Source organism: Muntiacus reevesi, chromosome 5 (assembly GCF_963930625.1).
Source record: "Muntiacus reevesi chromosome 5, mMunRee1.1, whole genome shotgun sequence".
NCBI classification, from domain to species: domain Eukaryota; kingdom Metazoa; phylum Chordata; class Mammalia; order Artiodactyla; family Cervidae; genus Muntiacus; species Muntiacus reevesi.
This window is the reverse complement of record NC_089253.1, coordinates 52,123,637-52,147,635: the sequence shown is the minus strand read 5'-3', so window position 1 is coordinate 52,147,635 and position 23,999 is coordinate 52,123,637. Positions and strand designations below refer to the sequence as shown.

At 43.5% G+C, this 23,999-nt stretch overlaps 1 protein-coding gene across 1 annotated transcript in view; it reads left to right on the top strand.

Annotated features, from left to right (window-relative positions):
- Positions 1-8,510: 8,510 nt before the first annotated feature.
- Positions 8,511-23,999, top strand: part of LEMD1 (LEM domain containing 1) — a 30,383-nt gene continuing 14,894 nt past the window's right edge. Inside the window, exons 1-4 of the mRNA XM_065937112.1 lie at positions 8,511-8,568; positions 9,923-10,042; positions 10,610-10,744; positions 13,843-13,921. Of these exons, the coding sequence (XP_065793184.1) occupies positions 9,961-10,042; positions 10,610-10,744; positions 13,843-13,921 (296 nt within the window). The 5' untranslated portion in view covers positions 8,511-8,568; positions 9,923-9,960. The remainder of the gene's footprint in view (positions 8,569-9,922; positions 10,043-10,609; positions 10,745-13,842; positions 13,922-23,999) is intronic.

The window sequence follows — 23,999 nt, the reverse complement described above, 5'->3', positions numbered from 1 at the left end:
GACCCCGTAATGGGCACCCTTGTCCACCCAGGTGTTCGAGCCAGAACTCTTCTTTCAACTCAAACCAGAGTGTCATCTTGACGTTCCCCCACTCTCCACCCCACCCCCACATTCGATCCATCACCATGCCTGTGGGCTCTTCTCCCTAAATCTCCCTTGAAACTGCCTATTTCCATCTCTACGGCCAGCAACTTAGCCCAAGCCGATATCTCTTCTCACCTTGCCCTCTGATCTTGTCTCTACCACCCTTTCACTTGCACTTCTCCAGCCACCCTGACTTTCTTGATGTCCCAGGTGCACATGGGCATCCCTGGTCACCCATTCTAGAAATTAGGCCCTTCCCTCCCAAGTCCTTCTCTGTCTCATCTCAGTCTCATTATCACACTCTTAAATCCTCTCCTTCAGTCCATTTGCTTGTTTGTCTGCTTTCTCCTCCAGGGGCACAAGCTCTAGCAGGACAGGAACCCCATCTGCTTTATTTACCCTTAAATCCACAGCACCAAGAACAGTGCCAGGCATGTGGTGGAACTCAGGAAATGCTAGTTGAAGGAATGAATGAATCGGTGAGTGACTAGCTTGCCACCACCTCATGGTAGCCCAGCCCTGCCCCGCTCTTCTCTTTCCGTCACATTTAGAGGCATCTTCCTCCAACACCGGGGTCACCATGTCCTTCCTCTGCTCAGAGCCCTTTGGTGACAGGCAAAATGTAGGCAACTGTTGAAGCAGCGTGAAGGGTATGTGTGGCTTTTATCATACTTCCACTTTACTTGCTTGTAACTTACTACTGTTTGAGACCGTTTAAAGTAAATTGAATTTGAAAACTGTGGAAGCAAAAAAAAAAAAGATCAAACCTTCAGTGGCTCCCACTGTCCTCAGGGTAAAGCCTTGGTGCTCCTTCTCACGCCCTTCAGTCTCCAGCCCCTGCCAGGCCTCCAGCCTTACCCTCAGCGGTCACCTCATTGCTTTGCATATTGAGAGGATCCCCGTGGAACAGCCGCACTTGTTAGCATCAGAAAGACTCAGAGTTCGCTGGAACAGTTTTCTGTTTTCATTTTACGAGTATAGAATTGTAGATCTGTGTGTGGGGTGGGTGGGGAGCTGCTGGAAAGTAGGGTCAGCTTGGAGCGTCTCCTGCAAGAACTGTAAAAGTATGTGTAGGCCATTAGCGTTTCCATCTCTCTTAGCCTTGTTCTTGGTTCCATTTTATGCTCCTGCTTGTTCTTTTTTTCCTTTGCTTCTACCTTGATTATCTTTCTATGCCTGTCTTCAAACCCTCGCTGATACAGAGTCTCCTTTAAGCTGTGGGAATTCACCTCTCCTTGGTTTTAGGGGCAGGAATGGATGTCCCACCATACCCTCTTCATCTTGGTTTGTCTCATCTTTTATTAAATTTGGTCTCTGTTTGGCAAGTTGTTTCTTCCGCTGAACAACACTCTCTCCCTGTGGTGTGAGCCCATTCCCTCCAGTGCATTCTCTCTCTCTCAAATGTCCCTTAGAGTAAAAGCAGATCCCTGACTGGCCTTTTTATTTAACTTCATTATCATCCATAGGCATACAAATCCCCTCCTTGAACCTCCCTCCCACCTCCCACATCGTCCCACTCCTAAGTTACCGCAGAGCACCCTACACCATAGAGCAGATTCTCACTGTCTATTTTACACACAGTGATGCATATGTTTCTGTGCTACTCTCAATTCATCCCATCCTCCCCTTCCCCCACTGTGTCCACAACTCTGCTCTCTATGTGGACGTTTCCATTGCTGGCCTGCAAATATGTACATCAGTACCATCTTTCTAGATCCCATATACATGTGTTAGTATATGATATTTTTTCTCTTTCTGACTTACTTCGCTCTATATAATAGGCTCTAGGTTCATCAACCTCATTAGAACTGACTCAAATGTGTCCTGTTTATGACTGAGTAATATTCTGTAGTACACATGTACCACAGCTGCTTTATCCAGTCATCTGTCGATGGACATCTAGGTGCTTCCATGTCCTGGCTGTTGCAAACAGTGCTGCAATGAACAGTGGGGTACATGTGTCTTTTTCAGTTATGGTTTTCTCAGGGTATATGCCCATTAGTGGGATTGTTGGGTCATATAGTAGTTTTACTCCTCATTTCTTAAGGAATCTCCATATTGTTCTCCATAGTGGCTGTATCAATTTACAACCCCCACCAACAGTGCAAGAGGGTTAAGACTATACTACAAAGCTACAGTCATCAAGATGACATGATACTGGCACAAAAACAGAAATATAGACCAATGGAATAAGACAGAAAGCCCAGAGATAAACCCATGCACTCATGGGCATCTTGTCTTTGACAAAGGAGGCAAGAATATATAATGGAGAAAAGATAGTCTCTTCAATAAGTGGTGCCGGGAAAACTGGACAGCTGTGTGTAAAAGAATGAAATTAGAACATTTCCTAACACCATACGCACAGATAAACTCAAAATGGATTAGAGACATAAATGTAAGACCAGAAAACATAAAACTTTTCGAGGAAAACATAGGCAGAATACTTGATGACATAAATCACAGCAAGATCCTCTATGATCCACCCTCTAGAGGAGTGGAAACTAAAATAAAAATAAACAAGTGGGACCTAATTAAAAACTTTTGCACAGCAAAGGAAACTGGAAACATGAAAAGACAACCCTCAGAATGGGGAAGATAAGAAGTGAAACAACAGATAAAGGATTAATCTCCAAAATACACAAGCAGCCTGACGGGCCATTATAGGAGGACAGGCTCCCTTCAGTCTCCCCTGATTCACAGGGAGAGGTGGGCTGTGACAGTGAAGTTGGCAGGCGCCTATCACACCGTGTCCCCCCCCGCCCCACCAAGAGCCCTGCCCCGCAGAATAAGGGGGCTTCGCTCACAGCCCACACTTTTGAGTCCTTACTGTGGACACTACTGAAAACAGTGCATTAAGGACTTGAAGTGCATTACCTCGGTCCTGGGGCATTCTGTGGAGAAGGTAACTTTATTGTGCTTCCATTTCACAGATGTGAAAACCAGGGCCCAGGATCCCAGAGCTTAGAGTAGGAAGCGGGTCCAGGATAGAAGCAGAGGCAGCCTGGCCCCAAGTCTGCTCCTGATCACTCTGCGTCTGCCTCCAAGTTCCTCCGGAGGGTCCCGAGCTCCCGGCTGAGACTGGCAGTCCCAAGCCTCCCTCCATTGCCTTTGCTACTGTTTATTATCAGTTGACGGGGAGACTGGGGTCATGGATCCCCACGCCTCCCTCCCTACGGCCGCTCTCCCCCTGCGCTGCATCTTGTCCTGCACTGTCAGATTAGCCTTTCTGCCAGTCAGGGACCTCCAGGGACAACCCACCATTGTCATCAGAGAGCCCCAGAATGGGAGGATCCTGGAGGCAGAAGGGACCTGGGGCGCTACACCTTTGTAGGAAATCCCAGGGCTCTCTTGTCCAACTGTGTCCATCCCTATGTAAAGCAAATCCTTTGCTGAAGCTGGTCTGCTCTAATCCCTATTCCTACTCTAAGTCTTTGCTCATAATGTGTCTGTCCTTGCCTGGAATGCCCATCCTTTTGCTTACCCGCTCTAGTATTCTTGCCTGGAGAATCTCTTGGACAGAGGAGCCTGGTGGGTTGCAGTCCATGGGGTTGCAGAGTTGGACAGGACTGAGTACTCACACACTCACACACACACACACTGACACTCACACACATACTCACACACACACACACACTCACATACACACCCACACACTCACACACACACTCACTCACACACACACTCTCACACACCCACACACACTCACCCACACACACATACACACTCACTCACACACACACACACACACACACGCACACACAGAGTCGGAGTTTCACCTTCTCCAGGAAACTCTCCCTGAACACCTCCCACCCCTAACCAGGGGTGATTCTTTCTCCTCTGCTTCTGAACTTCTGCAACATTTTTGGGTACTATGTATGTATCCAATTATGAACTTTGACTTCTTACTTTTTATCTTATGTGTTTGGAGTCTGTTTCTTCATGGAGACATAATCTCTTTGAAGACAAAAATCACATTTTAGATCTCTTTCTATTGTCCACAGATTATCCAAAATCTTTTGCACATGAGTTATGCACAATCAATCCCGTATACAAGACCTACAGGATACCAGAAAGAGAATGCTTAAGATAATAACTTGTCAGCATCTAAGAGCTGATTTGCCTTCATAAGAGAACTAGAGGATAGATTCACTTCGGTTTTAAGAAGCAGTACAGAGAACAGGGTAGGTAGATGGGTAGCTTCCTAACTGCATAGCAGTGAAATTCTGCCTTTAAAAGCAATCTTCATAGGAGCCCAACATGCGAAGCTGGAAGAGGCAGACTAGTTCTGACTGCCCTGGAGTGTGGCTGCTCTCTGCTCACCACCCCCCTCCACGGCAGCTTGGAGGAAATCTTGGGGATGAAATGTTATATCTTGAAAACCACTGGGAACGATCCATCTTGTCTTACTTCACATAAGCAGCATTTACTAACTTGGGTGCTGAAAGAAGAGACTGTATGCACTCAATCTTACTGAAAACATATTTGCTTTGTGTTTATAAAATGGCAATTAAGCAACTTTCTTCTCTTTGTTTCACACAAATTTGGTTTTGTTTTTTTCCATTAGCCTTGTTCATGCCTTATTCTCCTGAGAAGATGCTTCTGCCAGAGCCCTCGCTGCATTTGGTTAAACAATTGTCCATTCCTCTGTTGTCCCCATTAAAGAGGCAGCTCCGTGAGAGCAGACACTGCCTTATCCATCTTCTCATCTTCAGTCTTAACAGGGTATCTGGTGTACAGTAGGTGTTCAGTAACTGATCTCCCAAGGGACCTGAGTCTCTAGCTACTCAGCCCTCTCGCAGTGAGCCAGGCCCAGCTTGTGGCCTCTGTGGCTGATCCACGTAGACTCTGGGTGTGGCCTGCCTTTCTCCTGCTTCTAGCCTAAGGCTGAGCACCTACCCTATCCTCCCCTCCTCTGCGCCCCTCTTCCCCTGCCTGACTGTCACGGGCTCCAGGAATATTAGTTAATTTTAATATTAGCCTAAGAAAGATTAATTAGGAAGGCAAATTTGCTCTTAAAAGTGTAATTAATTCCAAAGCCAAATAGAGGAGAGTTATGGATTATCTGCTTTGCTGCTGCCTTCAAGCAGTGTGGAGAATCAAGAGTTGACTAGATGAGCAAAGAATAATTGTTTAAGTGTCAGTGCTGTGTAGACCAAACTCCAGATGGCTCCTTGTGAAATATGCTCATGGCTGAGACAAAAAATTTAGGCTGAAGTAACTCTCTCATACACTCGCAAACCACATGTCTTTCTCTCTAGTCCTCCCGCAAACTGGCCTGGCCCAGTCTGAATCAACCCTTTTCTGGGCTATTGTAATAACTTCCCCAAGAGGCCTCCAGACTCTGCCCTACCAACTCATTCTCTACTCAGACTCAAACTGAAATTGTATCAAATGCATAAATGCATTATCCTCAACCCAGTGTCAAACATAGTCATGCCATGCGCTGCTTGAGAACTTCCAAATGTGCGTAGAGGTGAAGGGTTAACTCCTTGGCATGGGCCACAGGAATCTTCACAAATTGGCCCAACCTCTCCACCAGGCTCATTTCCTTCTTGCTCACCACATCCCAGAATGATGGTCCCCAGCTCTCTTTTTATAGGGCAAATTATGGCTTATTCTCTGGTGGCTCAGACAGTAAAGCGTCTGTCTACAGTGCGGGAGACCTGGGTTCGATCCCTGGGTCGGGAAGATTCCCTGGAGAAGGAAATGGCAACCCACTCCAGTACTCTTGCCTAGAAAATCCCATGGACAGAGGAGCCTGCTGCAGGCTACTGTCCATGGGGTCACAAAGAGTCAGACACGACTGAGTGACTTCACTTTCACTATGGCTTATTCTAGAAGCCTCAGCCCAGATGAAACTTTCAGCCTTTAGAAACTTCCAATTCTGGGCTCCTGGAGCACTCTGTTAACAGTTTATCTTATTTTCTTGCAATTATTTGCTTTCTTTTCTCTTTAAGGGAATGAACTCCTTAAAAGAAGGACTGTGGGTTTTGCATCTTTGTATTTTCTCTTCTCTGTCTCCCTAATTTAGGCCAAACATAAAGTTTATCCCATAGGAGATGACCAATAAATATTTGTTGAAAGAAATTGGTCAGTTCATAATTTCAATAGTGATGCCAACTGGATTAGCTCACTGAAGCAAACTTCCTCCTTTGTCCCTGAGTCAATAGTAAGTGCAGCTTGAAATATCTGAGAAAATGCCTCAGTTCCTCACTTCCTTGAACCTGCCTAGCTGAGGCTCAGAGGCAGGTGGCTTTGGGAGGAAAGTTGGGAGAGAATGGCAAGTGATGCAGACTTCAGCCTGACAGCTGCTGATCCTTGCTTTAGTTGATTTCCCCCTTTGCAAATGGTTATTGGCAATTGAAACTGCATATCTACTCTCTGCTCCCCTATGTAAATTGCATTTACATTTAAATTGTGCATTCTTCCAAAGCATGGGGTTAGTAAATAACATCAGATTAAGCTTGAGGAGAGGAAATTGTGCCCCATGTCAAACCTGAAACTGAAGTGACATCTGGCTTTTACTATTTCCGTTATTTCAGTTTAGTAACAGCATGTGGCATTAAGGGAAAAGAAATTGGATCTACATTTTAATGAAAGGAGGAAGCTCTCAGGGTTTAGATACCTTATCATGTTGAATACCTAGTCGATTGGCAATTAAAACTTGTTTCCCTGGAGAAATGGAATAAAACATCTTTGCAGCCATGGAGAGAATAAAACAAAAAACAAGCTAATGACCAGGACTTCACAGATAAAACCAAGGGAAATGGGTGATGTAAACATCAAAATCAAATATTTCAGGATGTCGCAGAATACAGGGATTTTTAAACAGAATAACACTGAGAATAGAATCATGCATATGCTTCAGACAGAATGGTTTGTGAATAATAGGGGTATTAACCCAATCATATCATCTGATTATACTCTTTGTCAACCTAACTTGTTTTAGTTTCCAAAGTTCTGACCAAGAAAATATTTTAGAAATGCTAGTTTCATCCCAAGAGTCTAACTGTTTAAATGAAAGCAGTTCCACCTGCTGGCTGCTTTCTTTGTTTAAAGCAATTCTGGGAAATGTAAATAAAATGATTGTGCATCCTAATAACCCAAGCCTATCATTTATTTGCTTTGATTTGAAACAAATGTGTCAATTTTCTAAGTCTTTGTTTGGTAAACCCAGTGTTCAGATGTTGGCAAATGTTTGCACTGCATGTTTGTTTGGAAACTGATGCTTTATTCACAGACTCGGAAGCCAGAGCCCTTGGAACCGCAGTCTGGGATGCCTCAGTGAGACTCCCTGACCGTGCACACAGAGATGTTCAGTCCTTTCCCAGAATCTGCAAAGTGTTGAATGACAGAATCCCATGGGCAAGTGTAAGTGGGATGGAGACTTCTAAGAAAGACATTGGACGTAGAAACTTTCTGAGCATGGGGTTCATGAAAAATCAAAACAACAGAAAACATTTATATACTACTTACTATGTGCCAAGCACTTCATATGCCAAGCACTCTGTGAGTCCACATAACAGTCCTGTGAGGTAGGTACCACTGTCATCCGCATTACAGATGAAGGAATGGAGACACAGTGAGGTTAGTAACTTACCCCACCCAGGGTCACTCAGCTGGTAAGACGCAGAACTGGAATTTTACTCTGGCCAGGCTGGCTCCACTGTTCTCTTAAGCTCTCCCAGTGATTTCCTCCTACCCCTGGTATTTAATGAAGGCATTGTGTTTTCACGAAGTTATATTTTGTCTTGCATAATTGTTTTTAAAGTCTCAGCAGTATTTTTTGAAATACCCAAGCTAATAGTCTGAGGGTTCTTTCTTAAACAAAATTAAGCAACAACAACAAAAACTAGCTGCTGTAATATGGATAATAAATAATATCTGTGCCAGAGGTCTTTCAGGAGTGTGCAGAGGATGAAATGAGATGATATGAGAGTGCTTTGAAAGGCCAAAACCATCAAAGTTTTGAAACATTGTTTATCAAAACACTGATTCTTTTTCCTATATGAGCAGTTTCCTTAACAAGTTAATATGAGTTCCTTCTACCTTCCTATTTTCCCTAGAGTATATAGCCAAATTACCTATCCACTACTGTGAGTCTTTTGATGATGGCCTGGACACTCGAGTCTGTTTGATTTCTCCTTTATCTTCCCAATTTCTTAGCACCATTTGGTTTGGTAACAGATCCTTCTCACTTTCTATGTGTGATAGTCTCTCTGCATCCCTTGACATTTTACCATGGCAGTTGGCCTGTAAAGTTGACCAGTGCCACCTTCTGCTTGAACTCAGGTTAAATTCATCATCTGACTTTCACATCAGTCTGTTGCCAGGGGGATTTCTGATGTCACATGTCAGTTTTATGATTACCATAATACTTAACAGGCCAAAAGTGATTGGTTGCTAGTGGAAATCCTTGGATGAAACTCACCCAGCTTTAGTAACCATCCCAACTGCATAGACTTTAGACAACCATGTAAACGGGTAAGTGAATTAATCATTCAACTGGATTCTATTTGAATTTTTCCTCCATATGTGTGTTCCCTTTAAGCAATTGTCTACTGTCACTTGAAATTGATGAGGGCTCTTTTGGAGGTTATTTTTGGGTAGGTGGTGAAACGACAGACAGCTGTTCTTGGGAGCAAGTGTCATAGGATCGGCCCAAGCTAGCTTCCAGTTTAAAAAATATCTGAGGTGCATCATTCTTTTCCTTCATAACATTAGGTCATTTACTAGTGGCCTTAAAAGTGTCAATTCAGCTTTCCAAACACACAGGAAAGAAGGAAACTTACATTTACCAAGTACCTACTATGTGCCAGAATGTGACTCTGGCCAAGGTAGAGCTTTAAGGTGGAGAACTGGTAAATGAGGCGTTCTTGAACAATCCTGTTATACTTGACAATTTACAGCTTTTTCTAGCTTATATACAATGTTCTTCCTAATTGGACATTGATTGATCACCAATAAAGTTCAAAGTCATTACTTAAAATTGGTCCAGATCCTGATATGCTGAGTAATTGTCTTGAAGTTGTTTTCACTGCAATATTAAGAAGAACATGATAGAAATGAGGTATAATAATAAATAAAGATTTGACAAATGCATCTGTCTTTTCAGAGTTTTATTAAGTAGGTGGAAGGTCAGTTTTAGGGGATACAGGGATCAACGAAATAAAACTGACTGAACCTGAGGTTGTGCAGATTTGGAAAGCCATATCAAGACTTGCCTAAATCTATATAAATCAATTTGTGTGCCAGAGAATGAATAGCTGACTTTTTTTCAAATGCCAATTCAGCAATTACAAAGTCTGCTGGCGGTTAATTAAAAACTACCATCTCATTATGTTCAGAGTTAAATTACAAGTGTGAAAAGAGGACTGTCTGCAATAACTGAATGCTCTGTACTCTCTACGCTCTCGTCAGAAGGAGGGCAGGGATAAATAACTTTTATTTAACGCACTAAAAAATCTCTCTCAGCTCTTTCATATTTAATTAACTTGTCTTCTCAGAGCTTGTGTCTTACTCAGAGCTCCTAAGCAGTGATCGAAATATTTGTTCATTTTGTGTAGAAGATTTTTCTTACATTAGTTGAGTAGAAAAGTTAGAAATAATCGCACCCCGAAGACTGGGGAAGGTGACACCCTACCAAAGCTTTGCATTGAGGCCACTAAACCCAGAAGAGATTGGTGACAGAAAAACAGCAGAAAATGGTGGATTTTGCTTTATTGACTATGCATCTCCACAACTGGGGAGCTGGGGCTGTAAACACTTTTGTGGACTGGTAAAGTTTTAGTTCTCATTTATAGGTCTCGTTTATAACTTAATGTTTTGCTATCTCAAGGATTCAACTGTCAGAAAAGAGACCAAACTTTTGTCACCATGGTGGAGGTGAAGTGTCTGAGTGATAACGAATTGCAGAATGAACTTGACAAACTCGGATTTTCACCTGGCCCAATACTACGTACGTATGTGGCAATTATTAGAGACCACTCAATGATTAGTTGTGAGTTAACTCCAAAGACTGAAAATTATTTGTAGTGGAAGGAATATATACAATAAAAAACATTAAAATAGAAATAGGAAAAAATTTTAAAACCCAGAAAACCATATAGAAGGAAGAGTCCAGTTCTTATTCACAGATTAGTGAAGGGAAAGTATTGGTATTTTACAATCATGAGAAACTAGTTACTCTTGATTATATCACCCTGGGCTCTTTTTACATTTCTAGTGCGTGCACCGTGTTAACTGTGTGTGTACTTGTTCATATTTCCCATAAATAGGATGTACGACTTTGTCAGTCTTGTTCTCCAATGTCCACAATAACTAACTATGTGGCCAGTCCACAGAAGCCCCACCTTAAGTGTTGGTGGAAGGAAAGGAGTGAGTTCAGTAGGTATGGGGTCCACCTTATTGTAAAAGCCACAATTTCCCAATAATGTAAGAATAAAAATCTAAGTTGTGTAATATTTTGAATCCAGTGAGATCACATACACAGAGTGACTAAACTGCTCTCCACATTTTTTCTCAGCTTCCACCAGAAAAGTGTATGAAAAGAAGCTAGCGCAATTGTTGGTCTCAACTTCCTGTGCATCACCCAAGAAAAATGGACCCAGAGAACTGGACAGAGCTCAGGACAATGATGACAGTGAAGGTACCATCAGAAGCTGAGCTGTAGATAACAGCTATGCACTTATTCACACCTTGTACGGTACGATTTATGCAGCCTTAAATGATATGCCAGGTGACCTGTGAAATATCCCTGTGGCCTGTTTGCACACAGAGCCAAAAAATAGGCCCCTGGGCTCCAAAAGGAATCTATTAACTCCATATCTACACTCATGCCAGGGACTCAGTGGGTGGACTGTTGGAGAAGGGACTGGTCAATTTGCACATTCTGATACTAATCAGAGCCAACTCTGTATTTGATTTCTAAAACCAGAAGTTCCGACAGGTAATTTCCTAGTCTCCTTTGAGGTCTCAACCTCTGCTTTGCCTCAAGCAATAAATTTGGCGATTATTTTCTTCAGACTAAATGATGACACGCCCATTCAGATGTATGAACCAGATTTACCACCCCAAAGTCCTCCTGTGCCTACTGCTTTCCTGACTCCATGTGGGTTGACCACAGCTGGTCTCTTCCAGGCCCCAGGGCTGGCAGGGAGTGGTGAACTCTGGGATCCGTGGTTTTCCTTTTCAGGGACCCGCCCCTGTGTACAGTTCTCCTGAGGGAATGTCCAGTTCAGGCTGAGGGGGTGGACTTTAAGATTCCCACAGCATTCGAAGGCTTTTTTTGTTCAATAAACATTTATTAGGAGTCCTATGTGAGCCACAGTAAAATGACAGGAACTATCATTTATTGAAGGCCATCAATGCATTTCTGGCCTAATATACATTATCTCATTTATCCTTCACAATACTTAGGTGAAGTTCAGAGAGGCCAAGTAACTGGCTTAACACATAGCTAGGAAGTGGCCCCAGAAAACCAGCTCCCAATAGAATGTGCCATGAAGAGCAAGGCCCATCTGTCTTCATTATAATTACGTGTCCAGGTCCTGGAACAATACTGTACACACAGCAGGAAGTCACTCTACACTTTTCTCATAATTTCCATTATGAGGACGAACATATGACATTTTTGTCCATGTCTGACCTACAAAAAATGGCAATTTCATATAGTTCAGATTAAGAACTCGACAAGCAACGTAAATACCTGGGGCCCTGAAGAATCCCCTGGGATGCCCGGTGTTGATGGTGGCGCAGACCCTGAGGCTTTCCTGAGCCTGGCATGACCTCATCTGGAAATGGCAGTGGAGTTTGGGGACAGACCTCACTGGCCCCTGAGCAGAGCAGTTAGCATGGGGGTCCCTCAGGACAAATGGCTACTGCAGAGTTTTTCTGGAGCTGAGATGTGTTCAGACTCTTGACCCAGATCTGGGACTGCCTCTGTTCCCTGCCAGAGACAGGAGCTGAAGGGACCTGACCAGCCCTCTGATAAATGCAGTGGCAGCCTAGAAGATTCCAGAGAGGAAGGCTAGTACGCTCACTCATCATGACTGCCCAGGACTGCAGGTCAGAGCTACACAACCAAGTTGTTGTGGTCTCAAACCAAGCCATGCTGGTTCTCAGCAGGCAGATTCTCCCCAGAGGTGCATTTATGCGAGGTCTAGGAGGGAGCTGGACCTTCGGTTTGCAAGCTTTGCTATTGCTTTACTGTCCACCCAACACTAGCCAACTGCAGGCAATCAGGTCAGAGTAAAAGCTCTGGTTCAGTCCTACACTTGTAATGCAAGAGTCAATGGACGGTGGGTAGTACAAGTAGAAAACCTGCTTCTCAAGGTCAGGTCTGAATTAGACATTTGAATCTGCCCACTGGAGGAGTTTCATAGACCCTGATGGCGTTAGAATGCAGGAGTTGTCATGGAATTCGTGAGGTCTTGTGGACATTCGGCCTTGGGCGTTTCACAGAAACACGCAGTCCTAGGGTGGGGTTGTAGTGGAGGGGTCAGGGCCGCACCAGACCTGAGGCTGAGCTTTAGGTCGTCCAAACAATGAGTGGGTTCGGTTCTTCTCCTTCTCACTCACTGTGCTGGCATTCGGGATCTAACCTCTTCAGGGGCCTCCATGGTGGCTCAGAGGGTAAAGCATCTGCCTGCAATGCAGGAGACCTGGGTTCCATTCCTGGGTGGGGAGATCCCCTGGAGAAGGAAATGGCAACCCACTCCAGTACTCTTACCTGGAAAACCCCACAGACAGAGAAGTCTGGTGGTCTACAGTCCAGTGGAGTCACAAAGAATGAGATACAACTGAGTGATTTCATTTTCACTTTCACTTTCACTTTTCACAACCTCTTCTAACTTCCCAGATATTTTTGACTTGGAGGACTCGTGTAAAATCCTCTGCAAGAAAACTTCTGCTGCATGTCCAACAGCACACAGTTGCTCCAAGTTGATCAAAACAATTCTCCGCCAACTGAAGCCAAGAGTTGATTAACAACCACCTTTTCTGCTCATGGCAGTTCCCCTGATTTTAAAGCCTTTTTAGCACAGGTCGGGCCTTCCCTCCCCTGGGTGCTCCTTTGAATATGGGACAAATTCTGCCCTGTCTTTAGGATCAGAGGATGCATGAGGCTTACAGCCACTTTGAAGGGGCAAAGTCGAGACCAAAAACATGCCCAGATGAGCAGCCAGCTCCGGCTCTGCAGTGTTTTTCTCCAAGAGGCACACAAAGACGACCGCAGCCTCCCAGGGAGGAGCCCGCACCGTGCTCCCAGGGGAAGGCTGGTGTGTTCCACAAAGGCCAATGCAGAATCTGCCCTCAGAAGGAGAAATGAATTTTCTTCCCCTCACAAGAGTCTTTTGCCCTGTGATTGAGAGGATTCACTCCTGTGATTGGTGTGTATTCCCTTTGCTAGCTTGTATATTCTCATAGCTGATTTTCCTTTTGTTTCTCATGATCCAGAGTCTAATGCCACTATCACTTTGAAACGAAATATCACACCCTCATCAGAAAAAAGCAAGGGACCCAAAAATGTATGTACAATTCTAATGCATAAATACTTTTACACATATATTAAATATAGGAAAGAGCACTTTCCATGTGTCTTAGGAAAGGAAATAGCTAGTCTGCTATACTTGGTTATAATGGTAAAATCCTAGTTTTTTTAAAAGCTCATGTTAATGCAGGTTTCTGTTTTGTGGCTCTGTTTCCACATGCCAGCACAGGACCCAGAGTAACAGTGTCCTCCCGCCCCTCCCTGAGTAGCCACCCTCGTCCCCTCCAGCTGTCGTCCCCTGTCTGTCCTCTCGCCCGTGGTCACACACGCGCCCACAGTGAGTGTGGGGTAAGTGTGAGTTCCCACGCCCTTCTCTCTCTCTGTCTCCCGGACGCCGAGGTCTGCCCTCCACCCTCATCACCACTGAGGCAAGCAGCCGGTTGTGTGGGAGTCGCAGGCTTGCGGAAGCCCGCTGGATTAGCAGCCTTGCCTTTCCACTTGCTGGTTGTGAGACTTTAACACTCCCCGAGTGCAGGTTGGTCACTTGCGGGTCACACTGGGCGACTGGGAAGGGAAAGGCTCTTAGCCTTGGACCTGGAGCACCGTTAGCCCACGTAATGAACTCCAGGTCATCAACTCTAGAGACACTTTCTCAGCCTTCTGACCACTGTCCCTCCTTATTTAGAGACATCTGTTTCCTTTAGTTCAGTTCAGTTCAGCCGCTCAGTCGTGTCCGACTCTTTGAGACCCCATGAATCGCAGCATGCCAGGCCTCCCTGCCCATCACCAACTCCCAGAGTTTACCCAAACCCATGTCCTTTGAGTTTTTCATGGCATCCTACCACCTCATCCTCTGTTGTCCCCTTTTCCTGCCCTCAATCTTTCCCAGCATCAGGGTCTTTTCCAATGAGTCAGCTCTTTGCATTAGGTGGCCAAACTATTAGAGTTTCTGTTTCAATATCAGTCCTTCCAATGAACACCCAGGACTGATCTCCTTTAGGATGGACTGGATGGATCTCCTTGCAGTTCAAGGGACTCTCAAGAGTCTTCTCCAACACCACAGTTCAAAAGCATCAATTCTTCGGTGCTCAGCATTCTTTATAGTCCAACACTCATATCCATCCATGACTACTGGAATAAACTATAGCCGTGACTAGACAGACCTTTGTTGACAAATGACATCTCTGCTTTTTAATATGCTATCTAGGTTGGTCATAACTTTTCTTCCAAGGACTAAGCGTCTTTTAATTTCATGGCTGCAATCACCATCTGCAGTGATTTTCGAGCCCCAAAAAATAAAGTCTGACACTGTTTCCACTGTTTCCCTGTCTATTTGCCATGAAGTGATGAGACCAGATGCCATGATCTTAGTTTTCTGAATGTTAAGTTTTAAGCCAACTTTTTCACTCTCCTCTTTCGCTTTCATCAAGAGGCTCTTTAGTTCTTCGCTTTCTGCCATCAGGGTGGTGTCATCTGCATATCTGAGGTTATTGATATTTCTCCCGGCAATCTTGAGCCCAGCTTATGCTTCTTCCAGCCCAGCGTTTCTCATGATATACTCTGCATATAAGTTAAATAAGCAGGGTGACAATATACAGCCTTGATGTACTCCTTTTCCTATTTGGAACCAGGCTGTTGTTCCATGTCCAGTTCTAACTGTTGCTTCCTGACCTGCATAAAGATTTCTCAAGAAGCAGGTCAGATGATCTGGTATTCCCGTCTCTTTCAGAATTTTCCACAGTTTATTGTGATCTACACATTCAAAGGCTTTGACATAGCCAATAAAGCAGAAATAGATGTTTTTCTGGAACTCTCTTGCTTTTTCAATAATCCAGCAGATGTTGGCAATTTAATCTCTGGTTCCTCTGCCTTTTCTAAAACAGTTTGAACACCTGGGAGTTCACGGTTCACGTATTGCTGAAGCTTAGCTTGGAGAATTTTGAGCATTACTTTACTAGCGTGTGAGATGAGTGCAACTGTGTGGTAGTTGAGCATTCTTTGGGATTTCCTTTCTTTGGGATTGGAATGAAAATTGACCTTTTCCAGTCCTGTGGCCACTATTGAGTTTCCCAAATTTGCTGACATATTGAGTGCAGCACTCTCACAGCATCATCTTTTAGGATTTGAAAGAACTCAACTGGAATTCCATCACCTCCACTAGCTTTGTTTGTAATGATGCTTCCTAAGGCCCACTTGATTTCACATTCCAGGATGTCTGGCTTTAGGTGAGTGATCACATCATTGTGATTATCTGGGTCGTGAAGATCTTTTTTGTACAGTTCTTCTGTGTCTTCTTGCCACCTCTTCTTAATATCTTCTGCTTCTGTTAGGTCCATACCATTTCCCTTTATTGAGCCCATCTTTGCATGAAATGTTCCCTTGATATCTCTAATTTTCTTGAAGAGATCTCTAGTCTTTCCCATTCTATTGTTTTCCTCTATTTCTTTGCATTGATCACTGAGGAAGGTTTTCTTATCTCTCCTTGCTATTCTTTGGAACCCTGCATTCAGATGGGTTTATCTTCCCTTTTCTCCTTTGCTTTTGGCTTCTCTTCTTTTCACAGCTATTTGTAAGGCCTCCTCAGACAGCCATCTTGCTTTTTTGCATTTCTTTTTCTTGGGGATGATTTTGCTCCCTGTCTCCTGTACAATGTCACGAACCTCCATTCATAGTTCATCAGGCACTCTGTCTATCAGATCTAGTCCCTTAAATCTATTTCTCACTTACACTTTATAATCATAAGGGATTTGACTTAGGTCATACCTCAATAGTCTAGTGGTTTCCCCTACTTTCTTCAATTTAAGTCTGAATTTGGCAATAAGGAGTTCATGATCTGAGCCACAGTCAGCTGCCAGTCTTGTTTTTGCTGACTGTATAGAGCTTCTCCATCTTTGGCTGCAAAGAATATAATCAGTCTGGTTTTGGTGTTGACCATCTGGTGATGCCCATGTGTAGAGTCTTCTCTTGTGTTGTTGGAAGAGGGTGTTTGCTATTGCCAGTGCATTCTCTTGGCAAAATTCTATTAGCCTTTGCCCTGCCTCATTCTGTACTCCAAGGCCAAATTGCCTGCCTGTTTCCTTAGATTTTGGCAGCTCTATGCTCTCTGGGTTCTTGGTTCTGCCCGCTTCCTGTTCCAAACTGGGTCTTTGTCTGTTGGCCCCAAGGCGCTGGTGCTGAGGTCTGTCTTAAGCCGCTTCCCTCTCACTCTGCGTCTTAGTACATGTGCTTCTGAAGCGAGCACTCACTCCGTGTCTTTTCCCTTTCCGTCTCTTCTCTGGGGTGTCTCTACATGGCCTGTACAGAGAACCCTCTCCTAGGCTTGGATCGGCATATCCAGCTGCCTCCTGTCCTGGAGAGCTCCTTCCTTCTCTTTCTCCTCTCCTTCCTTCCTTCCCCATTTCTCACATTCACCCAACAAATGTTTGTCCTCTTGGACATTTCACAGTTTAGACAGATGTGTTTATACTTCCCCCTTCAGCTCATTCTCACTCACCCCAACCTCCCATCTGTGGCCTCTGCTTATTCTGATCGCTTCACTGCCTTCCCATGCTCAGGCTCAAAACCTCTGATTTATCGTGGGATGTTCACAGTCCTCAGCTTCCTACATACACATCATCGCCAAGTCCCATGGATTAGAACTATGAGTTTTGCTTTGTTTTTAAATATCCCTCCTTCTCTCTCCACTGCTGCTATGTTGGTTTGCATTCATCTACTTTTTAAAAAATTTTGAACAATTGCAAAATCTTTCTAACTGGCCTCTTCCTCCAACTTTACCCAAGTCAGGTTCAAATCTACCAGTAGAGATTAAATCATACTACTAATTTGCCTGGAGACTTTAGAACAAGATGCAGGCTTACTCTACACTATGAGGAGACACCAGTGTCTCCAGTAACTTTGTCTCCCTCATCATCAGACTCAACCATAATTCCTTGTTTCTGCACCTCTCACACTTTCTTTCCACAGGCCTTTGCCTCAACTGTTCTTTTTGCGTGAATTCCTTTCATTTTCCCACCTGCTCCCCGTTTTTCTTCCTGTTAAAATCCTGTGATGACTTAAGGAACATCTCAGAGGCCAGTGCAATGTATCGCTTCACAGTGGCCTTGTGTCCCCTTCAGGGTTTGTCACAGGCTCTTGGAGCACAAAGCTCACCTCATCAAATCTACCAAACAGTTCTGTTGACAAATAGGTAAGTTCACCAATGTGATCTAGTACGTAAACTACTTGCTGAGTTTAAATACCAAGTGAAAAGGAACCCCCATGTAAACACTCCTGCAGTACACTGTAGCTTCAACTTCCCCTTGAAACGTAATTCAAATTTGATGAAGGAATTCTGATATCTTACAAATTTTCTAAAAGGATTTTTAAATTCTTCTAAATGGCTCATTAAAGGAATCCTTTCCATTCAGTAAACCTTATTTCCACAGAAAAGCTTTTTGTATAGTTCCTGCAAAGACATTTACAGGAAAAATAGCAGCCTGAGTATTTAAAATGCATCAGGTGGGACCAATGTCCTTCAGGCTTTGCTCTACGGAAACCCGAAATAAAACACGTCAATATTTTGAATTAGCAACAGAATTTAATAGAAAGTTTGTGATGGCATAAGATGTTTTGATCTGAAGGATTTATATAATCCATTTCGATTCTCAGAAGTGCCCCAAGACATCTTTTCAACTTTAAGTCTGAAAGTAAATGTAAATAAGCACTTAAATTTCCATGTAAAAGGTGGTAGAAAGTGTGTTTATTGAGACATTTGTCGAACACCATAGACTTTAATTACTTAAAAGCAGTGGTCTGTATCTAACATTCCTCTAAGTACCTGCAAGTGTAGTGTTTACATTTCTCTGAAACACCAGCGAACACACATTTCCCTCTTATTTTAGTAGATTTCTAGTGGAATACAAACCACTTTGAGATTTGGATTGTGTCATTTTCTGGATACTTTTTAATACTATATGTGTATGTGTTTTATCAAGTCACATATATGGTCCATTTGATTTGGTAATTAAGACTACCAACAAAGCCAGGTGAACATTTTTAATTGAGTTTTTTCCGTCAGATAGACTCCAGACACAGTTTATGCTTCCACTGTTGGAAAAAGGAGTTAAGCCAATCTGTATAACTCAGGCTCTAAGTCCCCTTCTCCCAAAGAGGGAAAAATAGTGTTTGGGTGGAAGTAGGGAGGCAGATGTTCAAGCTGGTTTTAGAAAAGGCAGAGGAACCAGAGATCAAATTGCCAATATCTGCTGGATCATCGAAAAAGCAAAAGAGTTCCAGAAAAACATATATTTCTGCTTTATTGACTATGCCAAAGCCTTTGAATGTGTGGATCACAATAAACTGTGGAAAATTCTGAAAGAGAAGGGAATACGAGACCACCTGACCTGCCTCCTGAGAAACCTGTATGCAGGTCAGGAAGCAACAGTTAGAACTGGACATGGAACAACAGACTGGTTCCAAATAGGAAAAGGAGTACATCAAGGCTGTATATTGTCATCCTGCTTATTTAACTTATATGCAGAGTACATCATGAGAAACACTGGGCTGGAGTAAACACAAGCTGGAATCAAGATTGCTGGGAGAAATATCAATAACTGAGATATGCAGATGACATCACCCTTATGGCAGAGAGTGAAGAGGAACTAAAAAGCCTCTTGATGAAAGTGAAAGAGGAGAGTGAAAAAGTTGGCTTAAAACTTAACATTCAGAAAACTAAGATCATGGCATGTGGTCCCATCACTTCATGGGAAACAGATCGGGAGACAGTAGAAACAGTGTCAGACTTTATTTTTTGGGGCTCGAAAATCACTGCAGATGGTGATTGCAGCCATGAAATTAAAAGACGCTTACTCCTTGGAAGGAAAGTTATGACCAACCTAGATAGCGTATTAAAAAGCAGAGACATTACTTTGCCAACAAAGGTCCGTCTGGTCAAGGCTGTGGTTTTTCCAGTGGTCATGTATGGATGTGAGAGTTGGACTGTGAAGAAAGCTGAGCGCCGAAGAATTGATGCTTTTGAAGTGTGGTGTTGGAGAAGACTCTTGAGAGTCCGTTGGACTGCAAGGAGATCCAACCAGTCCATCCAAAAGGAGATCAGTCCTGGGTGTTCGTTGGAAGGACTGATGCTGAAGCTGAAACTCCAGTACTTTGGCCACCTCATGCGAAGAGTTGACTCATTGGAAAAGACTCTGATGCTGGGAGGGATTGGGGGCAGGAGGAGAAGGGGATGACAGAGGATGAGATGGCTGGATGGCATCACCGACTCGATGGGCATGAGTTTGAGTAAACTCCGGGAGCTGGTGATAGACAGGGAGGCCTGGTGTGCTGCGATTCACAGGGTCGCAAAGAGTAGGACACGACTGAGCGACTGAACTGACCTGAACTGAGGAAGGCAACACAATCTACAGCACTGAGGTTGCATAAAGTGGGGTTTGAGTAGGGTGACCATAAAATTTATTGTCCCTAACAGGATGCTTTTGAGAATGAAACCAGAAGGGATGCTGAAATAGCAGGAGTAAAAACAGGGCTGTTCTGGCAAAACAGAGCATATGGTCACCCTTGGGTTTGGGAGTGGTTCCAAAGGGTGACGTGTTTGTGCATGCACGCGTCTGGCGGGTGGGAGGGCTACCGTGTGCAACACCCAGAAGGCAGCTGGCCCTGGAAGGTGTGTGCTCCTGGTCCCATCTGGGTGTCTCCTTATTCTCTCCCAGACAGAGTGCGCTCTTTTCGGCCAGAATCCCTGTTCATTCTGCTCTCCCAGCCTGGAACGCCTTCTTCTCATCTTGCCGCCTATCCTATATGACATTCCACCACAAGTTTCTCCTAATGTGTTCTGTGGGTCTGGTTCTAGGAATCTGCCTTTTCAATCAACACCTACTGCCACCCTCTGCCCAGGAGTGTTCCAGGCCATCAGCTTTTGAGGGTGAAAAACTGTATCTGAGTCCTCCGTTTAATTCAACTCCAGGCATGTGTGGGTTGGGGCAGTTACTCGGTCCCTGTGGCTGAACGGAAGGGAAGCTTCGCCCTGCACTAACAATAATCTGGCTTTCTGACTTCCTCGTCTGTGCCATCTCCTGGACATACCTTAATGCAGTCTCTTGGGAGACAATGCTTAGGTCAGAGCAAATTAATGACCATCCAGGAAATCGTGACAACAGAGTTCCCACTGGCTCTCAGCGTGTGAGTTAGTGACTATTTATGGTTCTTAACTGTATATAGCGTATATACATTTATACACTCTATATATAGGGTGTTGTGCTAGACCTTCTTCAGGAAGAAAATAGGTGCAAAAGGAGCCATAGTTTCTGTCTTGCAGAAATTTAAATAGAGCTCCAAAAACAAAGAACATGTATATAAAAATATGGACTCTACCCCCCGGGTTCATATCCCAGTTCTGCCGCTAACTTGGACAAGACACTTGGCTTTTCTGTGTCTTCACTTTTTCATCCATAAATATGGATGATAATAATTTCAACTTCATAGAATTTTGTAAGGATTAAGTTGGAGTGGGTAAAATAGAGAAGTGATGGCATATAATGAGTTATAGAAGTACAAAGAAATAATATTCTTATCATTGATATTATATAAAAAGCATAATATTTCATTATCTGCGGTACAAAGCAATATACTTAGTGAAAAATAATATAATGGAAACAAAATCTTCAGTATTGAACTCCCAAGTGCCATAGAATGTGACTTACAGTAGCCTACAGGTGACGCTAGTGGTAAAGAACCTGCCTGCCAACGCAGGAGGCTCAGGAGTCATGGGTTGGATCCCTGGGTCCACAAGATCCCTTGGAGAAGAACAAGGCAACTCACTCCAGTACTCCTGCCTGGAAAATCCCATGGACAGAGGAGCCTGGCAGACTAGAGTCCATAGGGCCGCAAAGAACAGGCATGACTGAAGCGACTTATCACATCACACACAAATGTATTTATATAGTTAAATATACATATATAATTAAAGATTGCTCTCTGTGAGTGCTGTGTGTTGAATGAGGCAGATCAAATTTTTTTTAAAAATGTTATATGTGCTCTCTCAGTACATAGGATTCTCAATCTTAGGTTTAAATCTATCCCCTGCCTCTTTAAACATTTTTGGAATAATTTATTTTGAGATAAGTTGAAACTTGGGGAAAGTTGCAAGAATAGTATTGGGTTAGCCAAAAAGTTCATCTGGATTTTTCCATTACATCTTACAGAAAGACCCAAAAGGACTTTTTGACCAACTCAATAGAATTCCCATATCCCAGAAAATCCAAGGGTTATCCTTTACCACGTTTAAAAAAATTGAACTAAAAAAAAAATTTGAACTACAGTTGATTTACAATGTTGGTTAGTTTTAGTGATTTAGTTTTTTTATATATATGATATATATATATATTTATATATATATATATATATGTTCCTTCTCCTTATAGGTTATTACAAAATATTGAGTATAGTTCCCTATGCTATATAGTAGGCCCTTATTTTGTCTGTGTGTGCACATATGTGCATGCGTGTGCATGCGTGTATCCCACCATTATGTCTTTCTGAACCACTAAGAGCAAACAGTAGTCATACAGCCCCTCAGTTCTCCAGCATGTGTTCTGCCTACCCCTAAGGGATTCTTTCCCACATAACCATTGTGTAACACTCCAAATAAGGAAATGCACATTAATTCAATGCTACCATCCAATGTTCAGACCCCATTCAGATTTCACCAACTGTTCCCATTATGTCTTTTAGTTTCTGGCCCAAGGCCAATCCAGGAACACGTGTTGCCTGTAGTTGTCAAGTCTTTTCAGCTTCCTTCAGTCTGAAACAACAGTGCCTCGGTCTTTCCCTGTCAAATGTCCCTGACTGTTTTAAGGAGGACAGGCCTTTCATTTTGCAGGGTGATTTTTCTTTTGACTTTCACTCAGTCCGTGTATCCGGGCAGGAATCCCTCAGAAATGGTATGCTCTTGTCATTCTGTCCCATTGCTGGTAAATGCTAACCTTAATCACCTGGAAAAGTTGGTGTCTGTCAGGTCCCTCCATAAAGCTATCATTTCTCTCTTTGGAATTGAACAGAGTTTTGAGGGAAAATATTCTGAAATGATACCTCATCAAACCCAGTATTCATTATCCCAGTACTCAGAAATGACTGCCTAATTCAACTTCCATCATCAGGATGGCCCATTGAAAGTTTCTATTTCTATTATTTCTTCCACGTTTATTAGTTGGTATTTTACTATAAGGAAGACTTTCCCTTCACCCTCATTTGTTTATTTGTTGGTTTATTTGGTTTCCCTGGTGGCTCAGACGGTAAAGAATCTGCCTGCCATTGCAGGAAACGTGGGCTCGATCCCTGGGTTGGGAAGGTCCCTTGGAGAAGGAAACGTCAACCCACTCCAGTGTTCTTGTCTGGGAAATCCCGTGGACAAAGGAGTCCAGTGGACTACAGCCTATGGAGTTGCAAAAAGTCAGACATGACTTAGCGACTAAATAACAAGAAGTGGTGACTAATATCCCACATGCAGTGCAGTGAAAGCAGTACAAAACAAAAAAAGAAAAAGACATGCATACTGTGTCTTTTTGACATGTGCTCATCATTCCTTGAGCATGTCCTTAACTTCTGAAACATAACAAGATGTTTCAGACCCATCTTGTGCTTTTCTGCCCCAGGAATGCTGGCTTCTTTTACTGCAGAATGATATTCAGAAACCAAGATCTTCGCTGAGCTCGCTGTTACTGGGGAGTCATTGCTTCTAGGCCCTCTCAGTGGACAGAGTTAGAAAATGTTTGTTTCTATGTGCACATAAGCATATGCATCTATCACTATTTTTATATCTTTATATACGTACATTTTTAAAGTATGAGTCCATATTGGCTTTCGATTACAATCCAGCATTGCAGTGTTCTAACCTTTCCCCTTTCTGTGTTTGTAAGTCACTGCTCTGACAGGGAGAAACCTGCCTTCCATTATCCTCAGTGTATTTACATTTTTGTTCAATTTTCTAATTCTCTCAGCATAAGCAATTTCACAATCGTAATAGCCAGCTCCTTGTCTGCACAGCCCCCGTCACTACTTCCTTGACCCCTGGACATGCCAACACCTCCATGGGGCCCTCCGCTCACTGTCTTTCTGTCCTGGGACAGAGGCACACAGAGCCTCCAGGCTATTCTCTCCCCGTCAGCTCCTGTCCTCCACCCATCAGGTACCCCCAGAGGGCTGTGTGTGAAGCCCCCTGCTCCATGTCCTTGACCTTCAGGCAGGCTGTCACTCCGAGTCCTTGTCCCCACTTCCCGTCTTCCAGTGCAGAACACACTGGCAATCCGGGGAAGGAAAAGGAAAGGAGAGAAAGCTTCATGTCTTCTCCCTTTCTGATTCTGAGATCGTTTCAGTGTCTTTGTGCCGGGACTTTCATGGGATTTTTTGCTCTCTGTGTCTCAGTTGCTATTGT